This window comes from Bombus impatiens, unplaced genomic scaffold (assembly GCF_000188095.3).
Source record: "Bombus impatiens unplaced genomic scaffold, BIMP_2.2 scf_1461, whole genome shotgun sequence".
Classification (NCBI taxonomy): domain Eukaryota; kingdom Metazoa; phylum Arthropoda; class Insecta; order Hymenoptera; family Apidae; genus Bombus; species Bombus impatiens.
Window position 1 is genome coordinate 925,741 of NT_177880.1, and position 19,522 is coordinate 945,262.

The 19,522-nt window shown below is 38.1% G+C and overlaps 1 protein-coding gene across 15 annotated transcripts in view; it reads right to left on the minus strand.

The window, feature by feature from the left end:
• The window catches only part of LOC100746518 (sn1-specific diacylglycerol lipase alpha), a 53,843-nt gene extending 34,872 nt beyond the window's left edge, over positions 1–18,971 (minus strand). For 2 of the 15 annotated variants that reach the window (XR_002947780.2, XM_033324106.1), the window contains exon 1: positions 16,527–18,968. Coding sequence is in view for 14 of the 15 variants with exons in the window: in XM_033324106.1 (XP_033179997.1) it covers positions 16,527–16,621 (95 nt within the window). In the remaining variant the exon portion in view is untranslated. Of the gene's footprint in view, positions 1–12,890; positions 13,185–16,526 lie in introns of those variants that run through there. The other 13 variants (XM_033324105.1, XM_012392601.3, XM_033324102.1 and 10 more) reach the window with 12 other exon arrangements.
• Positions 18,972–19,522: the final 551 nt, after the last annotated feature.

The window sequence follows — 19,522 nt, forward strand, 5'->3', positions numbered from 1 at the left end:
GAGTAACCGTATGTTACTCGCTTCAGGCAACGGATTGATAAAAACCATTCGAGCGAATTCGAGCGCATCGACAAGGTGTAAAAATACAATCATGTAGACGACTAATTACATTTCGCTGTCCAGTGGAGAATGGTTATTAATTCTTCGTCGAATACGTGAAAATTTTTAATTGCGATGGAACTTTCGATTGGGTCTCGTGGAAGTTTAAGATCAACGTAATTTCAGTGAGAGAAACTGAGGCGAAACGTGTACAAGAGGATATAAACGAACAAAATACCCCATTGAATTCGCGTATCCTACTTGAGTTTCCCCGTTCGTATCGATATCCTTATACATATAGTTTTCTATTTTTTTTTTACTAATAAAAGTTTTATCGAAAATTGATTTTGTATATCTTTCGACATTTCCGACACATCGTGAACGATGAGCTAAATTCGAAGTGAACTTTGAAAAGGTAGACCAAGCGATGCCTTCCCTCTACGACTTATATACGAACTTTGTCACGACTTCTATGTAGCTTGTGCATTTTTCATTCACTCCGGGAATAGCTTATATATCAGGTAGGAATGGCTTATGCACTAATAATTCCACTGAACGCTGACACGATGCAGAAGTAAGTTGGGCCAATGTTTAACGATCTTGATTATTCAACAGTCTTTGAGAACAGGTGCATTTGGATTCACCGATCCAAAACCGTCATATTGATTGCGTAGCAATAATTAATTCGTTCGAATGTCGAATCCTCGAATGGAATTGCATATGGAACCGCAGCTGCACTTTACAATGTAAACGTGTATACACGATCAAATAGTTATTGTTAACAAAACGCATGTACATGTGTGTTTAATTTAATTACAAATCATATGTATTATACGACCTTATTATAAATTCTATTTTTCTTTTTCGTATCATGGATCGTCTACCCATTACTTTTATATATTATTATATTTTATTATTATATTATTATATATCGTTCCTGTTTGCCCTCTTTTTCTAGTTCAAGAAAATTTCACGAGGCCGTAGACATTCGCCATCAAACTGAAATACAAGCCAATCTACGTTTCACACAATGATTGAATCATTTTTCGAATGAAAATAAACTCGACCATGCTCGACGCAATCTATCCAGAATTGATTCCGAATTAATCACAAGAATCATCAAAGACACTCCTTCAATATTGATCGAAATTCCATTAAATCAATCGTCCACGGCTCAAAGGTTTATCTTCCTCAGGAATCACGATATCAAAAAGGTACTGACGAAAGCTAACAGTGCTTGCACGGAAACTAATTTAGGCTTCGTAAGATCGGATGTCTTCGGAGCTCATGATTATTCATGACAGTGAAGCTTATCGATTAACGGTTCGCTTGTAACTTTATACCAAGCCTTCGGAATTCCAAGCTTCTTCTTTCAATAACCCGTTAGGTGTTCTTTAATCGCAAAGCATCCCATAAAATTTGTTCTGCCAAGCATGCAGAAATACGCAATAATTCGTATCTTTGATTTTTCGCGAGTCAAAGGCTATTTTAAGATACGTCTTTTTATACACATTGCTCGTTAAGGTTGCAGCTCCTACCTGTATTATACACTTATTATATTGTCTTCGTGGTAGACATTTTATCGATTAACTGACACGATATCGAAGCGAGATCGTGTGCAGCCTGTCACCAGTTTAGCACGCGAGACAAGGTGACTGTACGATGTCACGAGAAATCATATAACAGCTAGCCACAGACTGAAGTCTATTAATTATCGACGTGGTTAGCGTGGCGGGAGCTGGTTCTTTCGGAAATTAACTAGCTTAAGTGGGCCACGACCATTCATACTAGTTCATCCTACGTCCCATCGATGTTTATCTATGGCAAATCCTACTGGTGAATCGACTACCTATCTCCGATCAACTGGAAAACCGATTATGCCCGTCGATTATCGTCATGCATGCAAATAAACCGACAAGGTACAACACCGCCGACAAAATTTTGTACTTTATGTAAATTTGATGGTATCATTGACATTACGGCTCGCTCAGAAACGATATCACGTAAAGCTGTTTGCCATTGGTCAAACATTTTAAATTACGACTATACCGAATCTGTCGACAGGTGTACGATCAAATCGAAATTAATGCTACTGATATTAACGATACTTTTCTTTATTTCGATAGTTTACTGGCGAACAAAATATTCCAAGGCAAACGAATTCTACGTTACTCGCGAAAGGAGTAGAAATTGAAATTTCGACTTTCGGATTTGAAATTGATATCGAAAGCAAGCAATTTCCATTAATTTCTAGATAGAAGTATCTCAATGTAAGTTTCGACTTCGTCGAAGATACTGAGAAATCAAGAGACTAGACTAAGCTACATTATTGCTCTAATATTTTGCTAACATCCCGTAACAGATAACAGGCATAATTTATGAAAATTGAGGATACCAAGTTTCACGTGCCAGCGAAGACTCAACGTAGCTACTAGTTCGTACGTTGCCAATAAATTTTCCTGATACGTGTAGACCGGTTGTTTCGCGACGCGGTCGATGCACACCTCGATAACCGTTTCGCGGTCTTTCTGGGTATGTACGGCGGAAAAACGAGGTGAAGTAAAATTACCACCGACCGAACTAGGCCTGGAATTACGTTCACCGAGATGATAACAGTTCCACGCCTACGGAAGGAAAATAACTCGGCGATCGATCGTGAATCGTGGTTAATCGTTGCCTGAAAGAGCGCAATTAAACGTGTTGGCATTACCAAGCTCTACGTTTGCGCTCCACGTATCATGCATACGTAAAAGTAAGACGTTCGTTAAAAGTTTAACATCGCTATTTAGATACCGAATGTTTGCCAATTACGCGAATGAGAAAGAAATTGTGTTTGACGTAAGTGCCACGTGTATACCTAACACGGTGTCGTTGTAAAGTAAAAACATCAAGGACGATCGAATTGTTGCCTAGTTACGATAGAATTAAAAACTCAGCTGAAACTTGGCGAGTTTTCTTATTAATTACGGCAATTTCGAGATTAGTTAGAACTTCTAGCAACCGAGCATCGTTGTTTGTACATCTTCGAAAGTAATAACCTTAAGGCTCACGACGACCTATTTTCTTAATTAAACACGACTGCTCGTCGCGAAAAATCGACTTTCTTTGCATCGTTCCCTCTAGTCGACACGAACTTTCCACCACTGTGACGAAATAAAATTTCCAGCATGATTCAAGTATAGGAGAAACAATGCGTTTACGATTTTAATTAAAGTCACTCGTTCGCGAAGGAATTCCCGAAATATTCATCGGCTCCCTCGCACAAACGAGTTGGGACCCTCGCGAGAAGACATCGCACAACATCCCACGCATCGGCGTAGATTTGGGGTTGGTCCGCGTACGCCTCCTGCCGCTGGTCGATTTTTTCGACCGACCTTACGCTCACCACGCGCGTCCTCTGCGTCAAACACCGAATTGTTTTACGTTTCTCTGCTGCTAGGAGGGTGCAGATCCCTTCTCGACATCGATGCAAATCCACCCACACACCAAGCTTTCATGGCTCCTTTTCCCCGATACTCGCCGCTTGGCGACCTTCCCCTTGGTTTTGTGAATCGTGCATGCACGGGGTCGATATGTGCGTTTTGGGAGCTGCCATTGGCGTCCCGCTGCGATAAATGCTCCTTTGTCTCCGAAATGGGAAAAGTATCCCGCAACTGGAGTATTCGAGGCAACGGAACACGGCCTGTTCTGACCCCAAAACGTTCGACTTGCCAACTTTTGTATTTTTCTTTTTGGTTTCGTGTGGATTTATAGAGTTGCTCAAACGTTCACTTTTCGCAAGGGGAAAAAACTCGATCGTTATTCTACTTATTACAGCGTTTTTGAAAATGTTCTCTGAAAAGCTCTTTCACACTAGCGATAATGTTCTTTCTTTCGTCTCGAGTTTTCATGCTCGAATCAGAATGTTCTTCGTGTACGAACGATACAAAGATCGTTTGCAGAAAAGCTTTATCGTTGTAAAGTGCGAGACGTTATATACACCGTCTGTTCGATGATTCGTTGAAGCATAGAAACCTCTGGCTCAAGTTTACTGCGTTAGCGTTCCATTGTTGGTGTACGTAGTTTGCTTGCTTCGGGATATTGATAAGTGGCAATAAAGGAGCTTCTGGCAACCAACCTGTATTACTCCGCTCGGGCATCTTACGTCTTTACGTATTCATGAACAGCAATGAATGGGACGCTGAAGCTGGTATAAAAATGACGATAGTTTCGTTTAATTTATCCGACGAAGAGAAGTTCAAAAGTTACGAGATCTTATGCAGTTTTATTTCTGTAATTTCCACCAATTTTGACTTTTCAGTTATCTTAGCTTCTAAAGTTGAACTAAACTATACATTATTTCGTGTTGCACATATATAAGCTATCCGAAAAGCCTTAACAACCGAAGTAGATTATTTTTCTGGTAGTAAAGCAATTAATAAATATATTCATATACAATTTCTTCGTTCTTCGTATTATAATACTCGAACTTAATTGTCATAGAGAGTACAGTCCAATGGCAACAAACGCAACTTGCATTAGTATTTATAAAATGAATTTCTACCACGCAGCGATGCGTTTAATCGCCATGCTATCTTAGAGGTAAGTAGCTAACTCTAATCTGCAATAACCGTAAAAAGAATTCATAAAACAAGGGAGTGGAGCTTGCGAAAAGCTCATCTTAGCTACTCCCATCGATCTTAATATTCGTTATCATTAAACTGGCAGGTCCTACATAAAATATCTCTTACCCATTTTGTGTTGAAATTAGAATTCCAAGAAGACAACGGAGCTCGTCGTCATCAGCGTGAAAGGCGTTTGAAGATGCACGTGAAACGTCGCGACGCGACACGCGACGTATAATATCGCTAGTACGGATCAATGAACGTGAAAGTGCGCCTTCATTTCAAGACGTTCTTTCGAGGATGATTCTATAATCAACGCGAACGAATCCTGTGCCTGCGTCTTTATTTTGCATCAGCTCCTATTTGCAAGATAGGGCCCGTAGGAATACGCATCCGCTTGATTAAGGGGTTTACACCCCCTTCAATTTGTTCAAGTCGATAATCATGCGTATCGATCTTTCGCGTGGGTTGCACCTTTGTTCATCGTCGATGAGAACCGTCCTTAAGACAAGTTAAGTCGTTAAATTGAGATCGCTCTCCCAACGCCCTCCTTAACGACAGGATAAGCTGCACTTTTAATTACTCGCAGTTAGTATAATAATAGGTATATCTGAAATGCGAATGACCTTAAAGGCGAGCCTGCATCTTCAGCGAAGATAGGGGAGAAATATTCGTCGTTAATTCTAAAGAGCTGTTTGCTGATAATTAGAGAAAACGCTGATCGTACGAATGGCTATTTTTTTATGGAGTAGTTTTTATAAAGAATTTCAAGCGTTTGGTGGCAACAATAGGAGATAGAAATATACTATGTGCGTTTGCAAAAGCATTCCGTTATATCTTGGAAATATTGGATATGGACTCCGATAAACGAAGCTTCGAAATGTACATAAATTGAAAGATTAACTATCGTATGTTTGCCAATTATCGAAGAAGAAAGAATGGTATTTGTACATCTACGTTACGATAGCAGAGTATATATACATACGGAATAGTACGGTAAGTATCAGCAGATTGTCGATGATTTACAATTCAAATGAATCCAAGTTAGTTGATCAAATTGACGTTACAAAGTAGAAATCTTAATACTTCTATATAATTTCCAACTGTTGAATAATATAATACGACGCAATAAGAACGCAACAAAATGTCGATAGAGAGATAGTTATACTTTTCTCAGAGTGTTTATCAAGTAAATTTCGTATCGAATAATTGTATCGACGCGTTTAAAGAATTTATCAAATACCAGTGGAAAATATCAAGAGCGGTTTTTTACGCATCTACGCATCAAAAATATCGTACCTCGATCGTCTTGAAAAAAAAAAACATTCAAAACGATCTATTTCCAGTACCGGCACGAGTCTCGCATCTGTCGTCTAAAAATGACAGAGTCTACGTTACGAAACTTTTGCTTGCTACTGTACGGATGTCAGTCAAGAACGCATCATCGGAAACAACAGTCTAGAAACGTGAGAAAAATTCCAACGAGTATGTCCTGATGTCTACTATGATTTTCAGCGTAGATATTGTTCTCATAATTTTTGTTCTGTATAATGATTCATCCATTGCGCGAAAGATAAAGCGCGAAATCTCTTGTTACAAAAGAAACACGGAAAGTTTCATTTATCGATGAATCATATAAAAAATAAATCGTTAAATTTGAGACAGCTACTTTTCAATTCACAGGCTATAATATGAGAAAAGAAAAAGGAAACTCGTATCAAAAAGGGTTCGATAACGCTCCACCCACCCAAAATACTTTTTATCGATTTACTTATTCTTCCTGTATGCTCACGGAATACTTGCGCTTTTAATAACACGCAATCGAGGATTCACTATGAGAGACAATGATTTTAACAAACTATTGTCACCGTGGTTATCGATAATTTGTCTTTGTTCGAGTTTCACTGAATCCAGTCATGTTTATTCATGTATACGGAGCAACTCGTGTAAAAGAGCCACGAAATATTGTTTTACCATGAAATAACAATTTCCAATTTTGGGAATTCAATTGATAAAAAGATTATAAATATAATTAAAGAGCGATTCTAACAAGAGGCGAAAGGTAAGAAATAAAAAATCTTTAAAGTGATGGATGTACGTGATTCGATCGAAGGTGACGCGCTGATCGAACCGTGAAAATCGAGCTTCCAATCATAAAGTTTCTCTACGTAATTCAATGCTAACTCAGACTTAATGCATTCTAAATTGCGATAGCCTGTCGGCCGGACTTATATTTAGATGCCTGCACATCGGAGAAAAGATAGTATTCGATACACGTACACGCGTTTCTCGCGAGAAAAATGTTTTGTGCGAACCCCGCGTTTTTCATAGATATCAGCGTTGATGCTGCCGATGCTTTAGCTTTCCAACTTTCAGAATTTTGGATATGTCTCGAATGCTTTAATTATCTTTCTTATGAGTCTCAGGATAGCTATATATAAATAAAATCATATCGAATCGTATCGAATAAAACCATATCTATTAATTATCAGATAACTTGAACGGTAAACTCAAAGTTTGTACGACAAATATTACACGAGTATTACGAATGATTGATAGTAATGTACGACTATAATATTAAACATTTCAAATACTATTTAGTAAATACCAATAGCGGAAAATAATACACGTTAAACATGTTAACAGTAGAAGTCAATATGGATTAATTAATAATAAATGTGCAGGTTTAGGGATGTAACAATGATATTAATAATACGAACATTATTTGCGAATCTGTAAGCATGTACACGTAAAATAGCTGTAGAATTGCGTAGTCTGAAATTTCCAATCGAATTATTCGAAAATCTGCATAAAAAATGAAGAAATGAACAGTGTTGTCAACATGCAGATGAGATGTAAACATATATATATATGTGTATATATATATATATATATCAAACATAATGCAGCATGTTCCAAAATTCTGTGAATCGGAGGAAAGTGCAGTTGGTGTAATATGTAACGGATGCCATACGCAATACTCGCTGTGTAAGCACGTGTGAACGTGCAACTTTCGTCAAGAATATCTCGCCGTTGGCGCATTCCATAATTTATGAAAACGTACGACCACGTTGAAACGTAAATAGAACATTCCTGGCGAAAGATGGAATCTTGGTCAAAAAAATGAAAACGACGGGCGCCGAAACTTAGCGCCTGTGTAAAATTTATGGCGATCCGACCGTGCTCAAGAAACTAACCAAATGTTACTTTTTTTCTATTCGAGGTATTCTTTAAACTGTAGATGTTTGGGAATTTCAAGAAGAAACGCTGATAAAATCTGTGATACAATGCTGAATTGCAAACTGCAGGAAAATCCTTGTTTCGAGAAAGGGTGAAACTAAGTACGATAAATCGAAAAAAAAGCAGTACAAAATAGAAAAGGTATCGGTATTAATTTTATTCTTATTTATTTGCTAAGTATCTAACGACCAATATTAGTTTGTACTCGTTTTTTCTTTCCTTAGCTCCACTATAAATAGATAATTACAACGTGGATAAAGTATCTGCAATACGCTGTGCTCGTAACGTTCTCATTTGTTTCAGCGAAAGAGGAATTTTACATAAAATTTCATAAGCTTTGTCTTCCGCTGGTGACGAAGTATGACTATGCATATTAATTCGCATAGTGTACCACGAGTTAAACGATATAGGATAAGCGAAAAATGTATGTAAATATGTCACTTAGATGAAAATAAGGTTAATAAATATGAAACAGCCTGGCGCCCATCGCACGAAGGTGTCGCGTGTAACGTGTGTAACGTGTACACTGCACGAAACGGTGCGGCGTTACGAAAATTAGATATCCTTATACCGCATGAAATATTATATTTTATATTTTTCGTAGATACTTCGCAATTTTCGTCAGTTTTCGTTTCGAATTTTTGCAGCGAAAACAAAAAAGGAAATGAACGAAAAATATAGCAAATTCAAGTAATAAATTAGACACGATCTTACAAAAGAGCTTCTCTTTTCCTCTTTCTTATTTTTCCTCTAAAGAATCTGTTGTATTATATTTCGCCCTGAGTTGATTTAAGTTGATCCCTCGAACTCGTCAGGACTTATTTTCTTGCAAAGTACGAGACACGCCAACAAACAAGTTTTCCCAACGTGCTGTTTTACATCTTCGTGAAGCGTCAAAGATCCGTCGACGAGAAACATCAAAGAACGGATATCAGGGCTAAAAAATCAGTAGAAAACGGATGGAACAACGGAAGATTTCCATCGACCTCGGGGGCCAAAAAGACGAACCCGTTGCGCACGGTTTCGAGCACGTAACGCGCGTAAACACAATAGCGTTGAATGGGGATGGATATATAGGGTGAACCTTAAATGATTCATAGGCAACGAGAGAGGGTGTAACGGGCCATTCACAAGCTAGAGCATTGCACGCGTTCAACCCTGACATATTGATCACCAAGAAGCACTTTCGATGCTGTTTTTGCCGATTCTCGATATAATAAAAAATCAAATCGAGTCTATCGTTCGTTTCAAATTGGCCAAAATATGGAAAAACAGAGAGGAAGAGAAGCGATATTATTCTGTAAAAAGAAACAAATTCACATCGTGTGCTTCGTGACGCGCATTTCAAAGGGGTAAATTATTAATTGAACTGATAATCGAGGAGCAAATTTATTTTGCGTCTGCCATCGTTCGTTTTCTAAGACCGTGAATATTTAACGTTATTTTCGTAAGAGCCACGCGAGGTTCTAAATAAATGAAATCTGCAAGTATACGAGAGCTTAGGTTCTGTAATTTTCCACGTTATACCCAGCGGGTCGCGAGTAAAAGCATGCACGATCTGTTCAACGTAAGTTTCGTTCGTTAAAGGGATTCTGGTACGAAAAGCCAGTCTTTCGTAGATGCAAACTATGGGCAGAGACGAACCCGTTTGAAAAGAGCCGCGCACTTCGATTCGAGTATCGTGTTCCTCCGCATCGCGAATATCCCGGGGCTTAAAGGGGACCGCTTTATAAACGACTAAATAAATTACGACTGCGTCTAGTCACCTTGAAGCTAGGGGCCGCAGGAAAAGTGTTAAAGCGGAATCATTCTGCTATTCAATTTGCGAATGATTGCGACCGCGCGGCGATGCAATTAGGAAGATTGAAATATGATAATCAGTAAATGATTCTGATCCGTTCCAATTAGAATACCAAGTGCAATTTTTCTTAAAATATTTCTTATATCGTGCGGCGATTGTTATTTTTGCCACTTAATTAATTAATTAAGGACTACAAAAAGAAAAATCATATTTTCGTCTTTTTTGCACGAATAATATTCAATATGCTTCCATTCAGTTATTTTACATTATTACATGATTTTATGATTAAATATTGAGTTATCCCTTTGAATATTTAGAAAATATCGATTGCTATACCATTGACTGTACGAGTGATGCTTTATTCATTTTTTACTAAAATGTGGTAAATGTATTTGTCTATGTTAAAAGTTTCGCGAGTATCAAATTGTGCCGTTTTTAAAACATACGAATAAATATATTGTATTGCTTCTACGATTTGTTTTATTTATTCAAATTTTCACACTATGTTTATTTGAAAATGTAGATACACGAAGCGAAAGCAAAACGCAAATACGTGTGCATACGTGTATAAAATAAAAAATTGAAAAATAGCGGCGAAGAGATGAAAATGTGCACTATCGCGCGAAATATTTCTGGAACCTTCGACAAAAAATAACGGAGTTTGTGTTCCACTAAATTATAAGAGCGGAAAAATTATTATGTGAGCGTATGTTCGCAAACATTGTCCTTTCGATCTGGTGTCTCGCGTATAAAACTAAATCACAATTTTTCTGCATCAATTTTCAGAGAACGATAAAGTCCAGAAAATGTTCGAGAACTCCTGCTGCTAATATATGTAATTATACATTTGTTCAAGAACCCTAACCGAGACCTTTTGGGATGGAGTAAGACAGGAAATCGGTGAAACCCTAGCAGCGGTTCCTACGATTCTACCTACTTGCTAGTATTAGTTGTACAAAAACAGAGAACACTGAACCATTACGCTGTATTGATTTAAAATATTGCAAGTTCGTGTTTTTGCTAATATTTGCAATACAAATTTTAATGACACGAACGATCTGCAATTTTAGCACACTGTCACAGCAAAGTTTTTTGAGGCCAATGATTCTATTTCGAAACGAAGAAGGTTATAAATGCACGCAGATTTATTTATAGCAGCCTTCTCCCTTTTTCTATTTTTTATAAGCGAAGAAGATAAGTAACAATTTTCACATGAAATATGAACAAGTTTTCAAGAACCATCGTAAGTTTAATTTTATTCGCGATATTTCACACACCACTGCTACACATAAATAACGTTATCTAGAAATTATTAAGAACATTTGGACGAAAAGTCGTAATCGATGGATGCAAAAGAAAGTTTTATCGGTTTCTTCGGCAGTAAATTCGCCATTCCTCCCTTTAACGTCACGAACGTTTTCACGTAGAATTTACATCACTGAGCGTCACCAACGCCAGCGGTGCTCCGCCGTGTAGCGAATTTGAAATTTAATGGGCCTCGAAAAAGTGCGTGCTCGCTTTGCCCGATTTTAAGGAATCTTTCATTAAACGAAAGAAGGAGAATGAAGTTAAAGGAGAAAGTCTTCCCTCCGCGGAAAAAAGCAGTAAATCGCATTCTGAACAGAGGATCCGAATGCGTGTTTCTCGCGTTATTTTGCTGCTTTCTAAGGAAGCCCGATGAGCTTGCACGAAATCGCGGTCGAGTTCACGTTAAATCTATTTACCGTCTCAAACGAACTCCGTGGAACGACGTATCTCAGATTCTCCTTGAGAGAGTAAGAAACGTTGTAAACGGCGATGGAAAACCTATCTCGGCTTATTTGTAGAAAAATCGTCGTCGTCTGAGGACCGGTGTGCAAATTTCACATTCCCCCATTGGATACCGTGCGTGTCTTCGCCATATCGGTTACGCGCTTCCAAAAAATCAAGTGAGAAAGTTAGATTTGTAAATCTAAAATTTACATTAATCGTGAAAAGGTCAGTAATAGCCTAACAATATGTGCATCGCAACGCCTACATCTTCCTGTCATTCATTCACTTTATCTCATTTCATTGGGGTTATATCATTATCATATCATTACAAGAAGGATGAGGTTGACTGCAATACACTAAATATTTGAGCCCACACACATTCATGTAATTATCATTATTAATATTATTATTATTATTGAACAGAGCTGTAATTGTAAAGCAGCAATCTTACTTATCACGTGATAGATAAAGAATCGATAATCCTCGATGGGCAATCAATTATAGTTAAGCCATTAAGACAGTTTTAATACAAAATATTAGTAATGAAAAGATTATAGATGAAAGAATATAGTGTACTAGTTGAAAAAATAATATATGGCGGTCTAGAATCTGATGTCATCGCTAAAAATAAGCGGAAAATCTGTTATTCGAATAATTATAATACGCGGTATTTAGTGTCTCAAAAATAATTTTATCATGATAAAAATGAAGTAATAAAATTTTTATTCAATGCTCTTTTCCAACGTCATCGTGGTTTAGATGAGAGGAGAGGGGGAATTAACGAAGCATAACGTATCCCAAATATTACAGCGCAGCGCGGTATTGACATTATGTTCCCGCCATAATACAATTTACAACTACTCTTCTACCCCACTTTGAATGGAATTTTCAACATACCTTATGAAACAGAAATATAATACCTTGGATAACATACCGAACGTCGACGTGATCGGCAAAGTAATCGACATTGACATTTGCACTATTGCAACATTACACTCGAATGTACCAGTCCCCAGTACTCTCGATGTGATTACGAAAATCGATAAAATACTCGTACATCGACCACATATTACACCATTAAATATGTATGCATAGTATGCACACGTATCAAATATATATTTCGCATGTTACTCCCGATTGAAATTGAACCAAAACGATCTCAGATCTCTCTGATACATCTCGAACTCTTAAATTCTCAAATATCGCAAAATATCGATCATTGAACTCAAAGCTGGTTCCGCGAGCTGCTATCGACCTTTGTTCATCGATCATAGTCGACGGGAGAGAATTGAAGATGAGATGAATAAATTTACCTTTTAATTGCGAAAAGCACGCACGATCCAACAGTGTTGGAAAATGTAATACGACGATATGTTCACAGCTGATGTATATTTCGAAGAAATTTGCAGCTGCTTTAGCGTATTCTATTTGCATAGGCATGTATCCATACTTACTCGACCGCGTGAATGAAAGCCAAGGTGGCGCCCGGTATGAGCAGGTCATCGCTGCCGACACGCCAACGTCTGCCAAACGTGATGAGAGCCGGCATGTTTCGTTCAGCAACTTTGTGGCTCGCCCGAGCAATTGTCCTCGTACGCGAGCAAAAACATTCACGTACGATGACATAACCTATACCGGCACAAATAACGCGATTAACTCATCGACCGACCGACTATGTGTTACTTGGTATACCTCGCGAAACGAACAACCGGACCGTCGAACCTCGTGACCATTCGGCTGTCACGGATGTACTGAATCAGTGAAACGCGGAACGAAACTCCGCTCGGTCGGTTCATAGCGAGGCAAAAAAAAAATGGAGGGAATCCTGCATCGCTTTGCGGTAAACTTGTTTTTGAATTGAAGGTGTTCGAATGGTAGGATAATAGGGTCATTGTTGTCTTAAAGTGGGTTTATGTATAAAATACTTATATTTATATCATAGTTAAATTGCGCATGTTCATGTATTTATGGAAACTTCAGAAAAAATGTATAAAATATCCAAAATATATTTATTATAACAAATTATGATATTTAATAGATGGGAAAATTCTGCATCCGCAATCTAGTGATAATAATGTTATTTTCTGTACTGAAATATAAATCAGTGATATTTACGAAGAACAAATTATTTCTTCGTTAACAATTTGTGGCGCAACATTATTTTCGTATATTTTTTTAATTATCATCACGTCGTATATTTATTCGAAGACACGATGTGACTTTTTAATCTTCTCAATCTTCTTCATTAACGCGAGAGCAAATTCAATAAGCTCAATGAATCATATTTCTTCCTAGTGGAACGGAAGAAATAGAAGGGAAATAAGTTCAATCAGGAAGAATCTCGAAAAATATTTGAATGGAAATCTTTGATCTTATCTTGTTAGAAAATAGGATCAAGGTACTTGACAACTTCGATTCACTCGAGTTAGCAGCAAACAAGCAAATGCTTAAATTTTTTAATAACTTTCATATCATACCCGTTGCGATAAGACATCTGTCCGCGATTCTTAATTAGTTTCCAACACGGTTAGATGTTTTATCAACTTTATTTTTCAAGCTACGATACAAACTTCTTAAATTCATATTCTCAGGGGTCTTCATAAAAAAAAAGAGATAAATTTAAAAATAAAATACATGATTTCTAGTAAGTCTTTTTCCATGTATCGAAAAGCTCGGAATTGCGTGACTTTCGTGTCAATCTGTGTTTAATATGCATAAAAGACAAGATGCGAGACATCACGGAATTCTATTTGAATACGTCCATATTCGTCTACGTTTAAACGGTCGATATGAAAATAATAAATAACAAAACAAATCGACATTTTTACGAAGAATCTGTATCTAGGGACGAAAGATGAAATGCACATCAACTAACCGAGATAAAGTTTCGATGTCGTGCACAGCTAGTCGGTGGGACAATACACGAGATAACAGAGAAAATTGATTGTACATTCGTTCAAAGGGCCGTACAAACGTCAACAACGGCTAGACGTTGTTTTAATTGAAACTTTATCGGCTATTCTGTATCGCCCGATAGAAGAAGACACAGAGTCTGCGTTCCAGACATGGACATATTAGAGACGTATCGAGAGCCGCAAATTTATAAAGATGACTAGTACGAAATGGACGATCGCCAATTTCGTATGTATTCGCCTATCGTTTGTCTCTCTCTCTCTTTCCCTCTCTTTCTCTGTCTCTCTATCTCTCTGTATCGGGTCATTTACCGCGTTTATTAACGATTTTTCAAAGTTAAAACATACGGCATTGGCGTGCTATCACGCGAAAATTATCCTTTGATCATCGCTAATAATAAGCCCAGGGATATTGATGCCTAATAATTTCCTCTAAACACGCGATAAATTACAACGCTCTGATAAAAACGCACCAGATCTCGACACGAGCAATTTTCTGAAAATGTATATAACCGTGCAGTTCTTGATTTGAATCCGTAACTAAGTGGTGACGATCAAGAAGAATCGCGGAATTATTGAAATAAGCGTATACATCGATCTATTTATTTCGTAAGATTTTTATCTGAGGAAAGCGAATTTTATTGCCGCTAGAGTGTCGAAAGAACGAGAAAAAGAACTACGAATACATTTAATCGCTTCGCAATCATGAACGAAACATCTGGCGACGCAATATCGTTCGTACGACGAACACGAACGAGTTACCCTGCGGCTAAATACCGTTTATACAACACCACGGATGAAGTATCTCGCCAGTCTATTTTTTTGTAATTACAACTCTTGTCCTAATAAACAAACACACGGGATATCTCGACCGTGGTCATTGTACGAACAATATTGTGTCGCAAGATACTTTGTTCGTGACAGCAAAACGGTTAAATAGACTCTCGTGAATTTATCATATTTTCCAAATATTGTTACTCGTTTAAACAAAATTTTATTGCGATCAGGAAGCCTTTACGTATCTCGTTAATCAAAGTCATGAAAATGTTGGTAAAAATTCGACCAAGCTTTAACCAAAACTTAATCATGATTTACAAAATATACATATGTATATTAGAATTTTAACAAACGTATCAAACAAAACCAACCCGGACGGGGCGAGATGAGACCAGGATGAAACCAGGATGAAACCAGGTCGAAACTAGGACGAAACCAGGACGAAAGTGGAGCTAGGCCAAGACGAAACCAGAGCTAAGCCAAGACGAAACCAGGACGACACCGTAAGACATATTAAACAAAATTTTACGATAAATATCGGTAAGTTAGACAATAATTTATCCGTGGTGTGATACGAATGATATTGTATCGCGAGATATTTCGTCCGTGACCATTGCACGAACAATGCCGTGAAACTGTTACAAAATAAAAAAATAAAAAATAATGCAACAACTGCTCAAACACAAAGTGAATCATTATCTTTATATATACAGTTCTAACATAGTTATATAGTCACGCACTGCAGCTTTAATTGCCTCGGGGCCTTTAGTCTCTAATTAAATTAAACTAAAAGAGTACCATCGTTTAACTGTAAAGGGTAAATAGCTCAACGGCAAACGAATTCACTCGGTTTTCCACTGTTGCATAATTTTCACGTTTCGTACACGAGACATTGTAAATTGTATTAAAAGCTGCAAGTTGGCCTGCAACGGGCGAGAAACTTTAAGACATAATTAAAATTCCTGACTTCTTCACGCCTTAATGCTAATCGCGTTTAATTACACGGTAAATAAATTAATCGGCCGATTTGTATCGACGTATTTTCGAAGATCACACGAAGGTACAGGGAGTCCGGACGGTTACACGACGAGGGAAGCTAAATCGATTATTAAATTACGATGGTAATTAAATGGCGGAAATCATGCGTTCTGAGAATTTCTCTATCGAAACTAATCGAAATACGTATAGGTAAATGCTTAAGCACAATGTAGGTCACGTGGAATTATCCGCGAACATATTCTATTTCGAAGAGCTTCTATAAATACAAAGACAGGTATCTTTCGCGCTGATAGCATGTCCTATTAGCATTGAAAATTCTTGAAAATGCTGAAAATAACGACGGTTAGAACGGGACAAAGTGATTGATCGGGGTCCGTTATTAATATCGGAATGTTCACTCACCATATCAGATGCAGGATGAACAGGAAAGCACCGGGCACGACGAGGTCGTCACTGCCGACGCTCCATCGGCGCCGGAATACCACGATACCAGGCATATCTTCTTCAGGATCCTTTGGTCGTTCCTATTTCCCATTCAATCAGCCAAGACGCTCAACGATCCACCGATCAGCGAGGGGTGCAATCACCGGCTTTCGTCCTCGAATCACCGAGCTATACGAACTTGAACTCTGCTCCGAGATCTCTTTGGAAATCGACACGAACGCCGGTCGCCTCGTCGAGGTCGTCGTCGACGCGCATTTCCGTAACTGTGTTCCGGCGGACCACGGATTCTCTCCATCCTCCTCACCAGCAAACTTTATCGGAAACCTCTCGAGCGCTGTTCCCCTCGAATGAACGAGCTTTCATTCGCGACACGACGACAACGCATCGCGTTCTATCCACGATGTGGAAACTGAATCACGTTGAAGACACTGTTTCAACTGAGTCGTGAATTATCTTACGGAGAAATCTCTTGTACATACCAATCGTCCTTACTGGATCTCAAAAGGAAAACGAATGCAACGATTAATGCGACGAAGCGCGCGATATTCGCTTAGATCGCGCACACACACCGCTACCGTGATATTCTTATCGTAAATGCGATAAATGTCAATCAAAAGATCGCGCACGATGGATCCTCTTCGGTAGAACGTTTCTTTCGATCTCCTTAGAGCCACTCAGATACTGACAATGTAACGCGAATTACGCAGGATAGCCTACGGCTTTGAATTTTGTCGAGCTGTTAAACGATTCAATTAATTCAATTTTGTTTAGATCTTGTATTCCAGCGATATTATTGATGAGGACAAAGTTAACGAATATTCTATTCGTTTTAAAAGATATTGTTTCGCAAAACCATTGTGAGTCACAGACTGATTTTACCTCCCTTAGGAGAAGAATACGCGTCGTAGAACAATGGAGGACAAAAAGAGAATACAGTTCCGTGGGATGCGGATGGAAGGAAACGAGATAATAAAGACATGCACATAGACTCCTACATATTAAATCATCTCCGATATTACAACTTTTCCATAGACAATATTTCTCCATAGGAATTTATGTATCATTTTTAGGGTCGAATGTTGCGATTATACGAAGGATAACATATAAATTATTTCCATCGGGTATGTACGTCAGAAACGAAAGTGGTTCACACTTTGAAAGGTAGCTGAAATCCTCGAGAATTCTCCGGAGATCGGTAAAACTTTTAAGCAGTGTTGGCACGCTTCTGAAATCATCCTTTCCATCCGCAGCCGAGAAGCGCAAGAATTTGATCAAACTAAGGGACGAGATCTTTTTACCGCATTCGCAGCAACTCGTTTAGCGAAATGAACGAAATCTACTAAGAGGGCTACAAGATCTTAAAGACCGAGCAAATTGTGAATGGAATTCTAAAAAGAGTGATGCGACGCTCTGTTTACAGCAATCGTAACTGCTTCAAAGGTAAACTTTTATAGAAGAAATTAAATGAAACCATGCTTTGTCACTACGTGATGAAAGATTCTCTTATTCTCTTATCTTTATTATCTTCTCTTATTTATTAATTTAATCGAAATTTAACAGATTAACGAATCTAATCTGCGCAATTTCGCCTACTGGAATTATTCTTAATCTCTAACTGATATCTTCATTTGTACGCAAGATCGATACTAATCAAGCTATCAATGTCTGCCAAAATAGCTATGCTTACTACTCACTCCGTAGACTGCAGAAAACCCGTAATATTTGCGCTTTAGAGTACTTTCATCGTATTAAAGACAGAAATCTATTTCTTACTGTGCTCCAATGAAAATCGTTTCGTCCTTGTAACATTGCTCTTACCATTCGTGTTTATCACGTTGTTCATCCAGACACTTTTCTATCGTCGAGCTGCAATAAATGCTCACGAACCGATTCACACGTATCACGATATTTTACCCCGAACATGAGTTCTTTTTATCACAATCTAGACTCCTATCCAACTTAGATTCCTTGAAACTGTTCATTTCTTTTTTTTTTTTTTTTTTTTTGGGGGCACGTTTCTACAAAGATTCGCCTTGTTTCACTGGAAGCGTCAAGATCCTTTGATGAATCGTATGGATCGCTTGTGCGATATGGTTCGCAGGAATAAAAGACACGAAGAAGCTGACTTTCCCCCGGCAAAGCCGATCGGCCGGCGTTACCGTCTACGATACCGCAACGCGTGTCCCTGCACCGCTATCATCATTTCTTTCCATGAAAAGTTGTTCAAGTAACGCAGTAATGCATTGATCGATGGATGCATTTTATTCGCGAAACTTTGAGCCTGAGCTACACCACGTGCCGAAAAAGCATCATATCGTGAATACAAGAGTGAAACGAGAAAAGCACATAGTTCCGCGATCGTCGAGGTGAGCCACCTCGAGCGCGACTGAGCACCAAATTTAAGCCATCGTGCACCTTCCACGGTTCTGAGGGCGCTCAATTTATGTTAACAGATGCGCGTGCGTCGCGACGCCTTTTGTGCGACAAGCGCTGCATCGCGTCCATCACTCGCTCCGCCTCATTTCCGTGACAGTCGTCGAACACCAACGATCAGTACGTCATCGTTTCATTTGTTTTAGTTTTTATGTCTATTAAATCAAAAGGATATTCGTAATTTTCCTTACGTGATATTTTTTCTTCTATTCCCTTTTTTATTTCATTGGAAATATAAGCTGGCTTATAGATAATATTTAATAATTAAGCTTCTAGATAATATTTAAGCAATCCTGTTGATAATGTTTATGACGAATAAGATAACTGAATAACCATTAGAAATTGAAAAAATTACGATGTAGTTGATATTTCTTAGATGTTCGGGTAACGACTAAGAATTAACATCTATAAACGAAAATAATCACTAATCATCCCTTGAGAGAACCAAAGTAAAACATTGATTCAGTTGAAAAAGAAATATTTTTTATCCGACTATCTTAAAATATTGTAAGTTTTGAGAA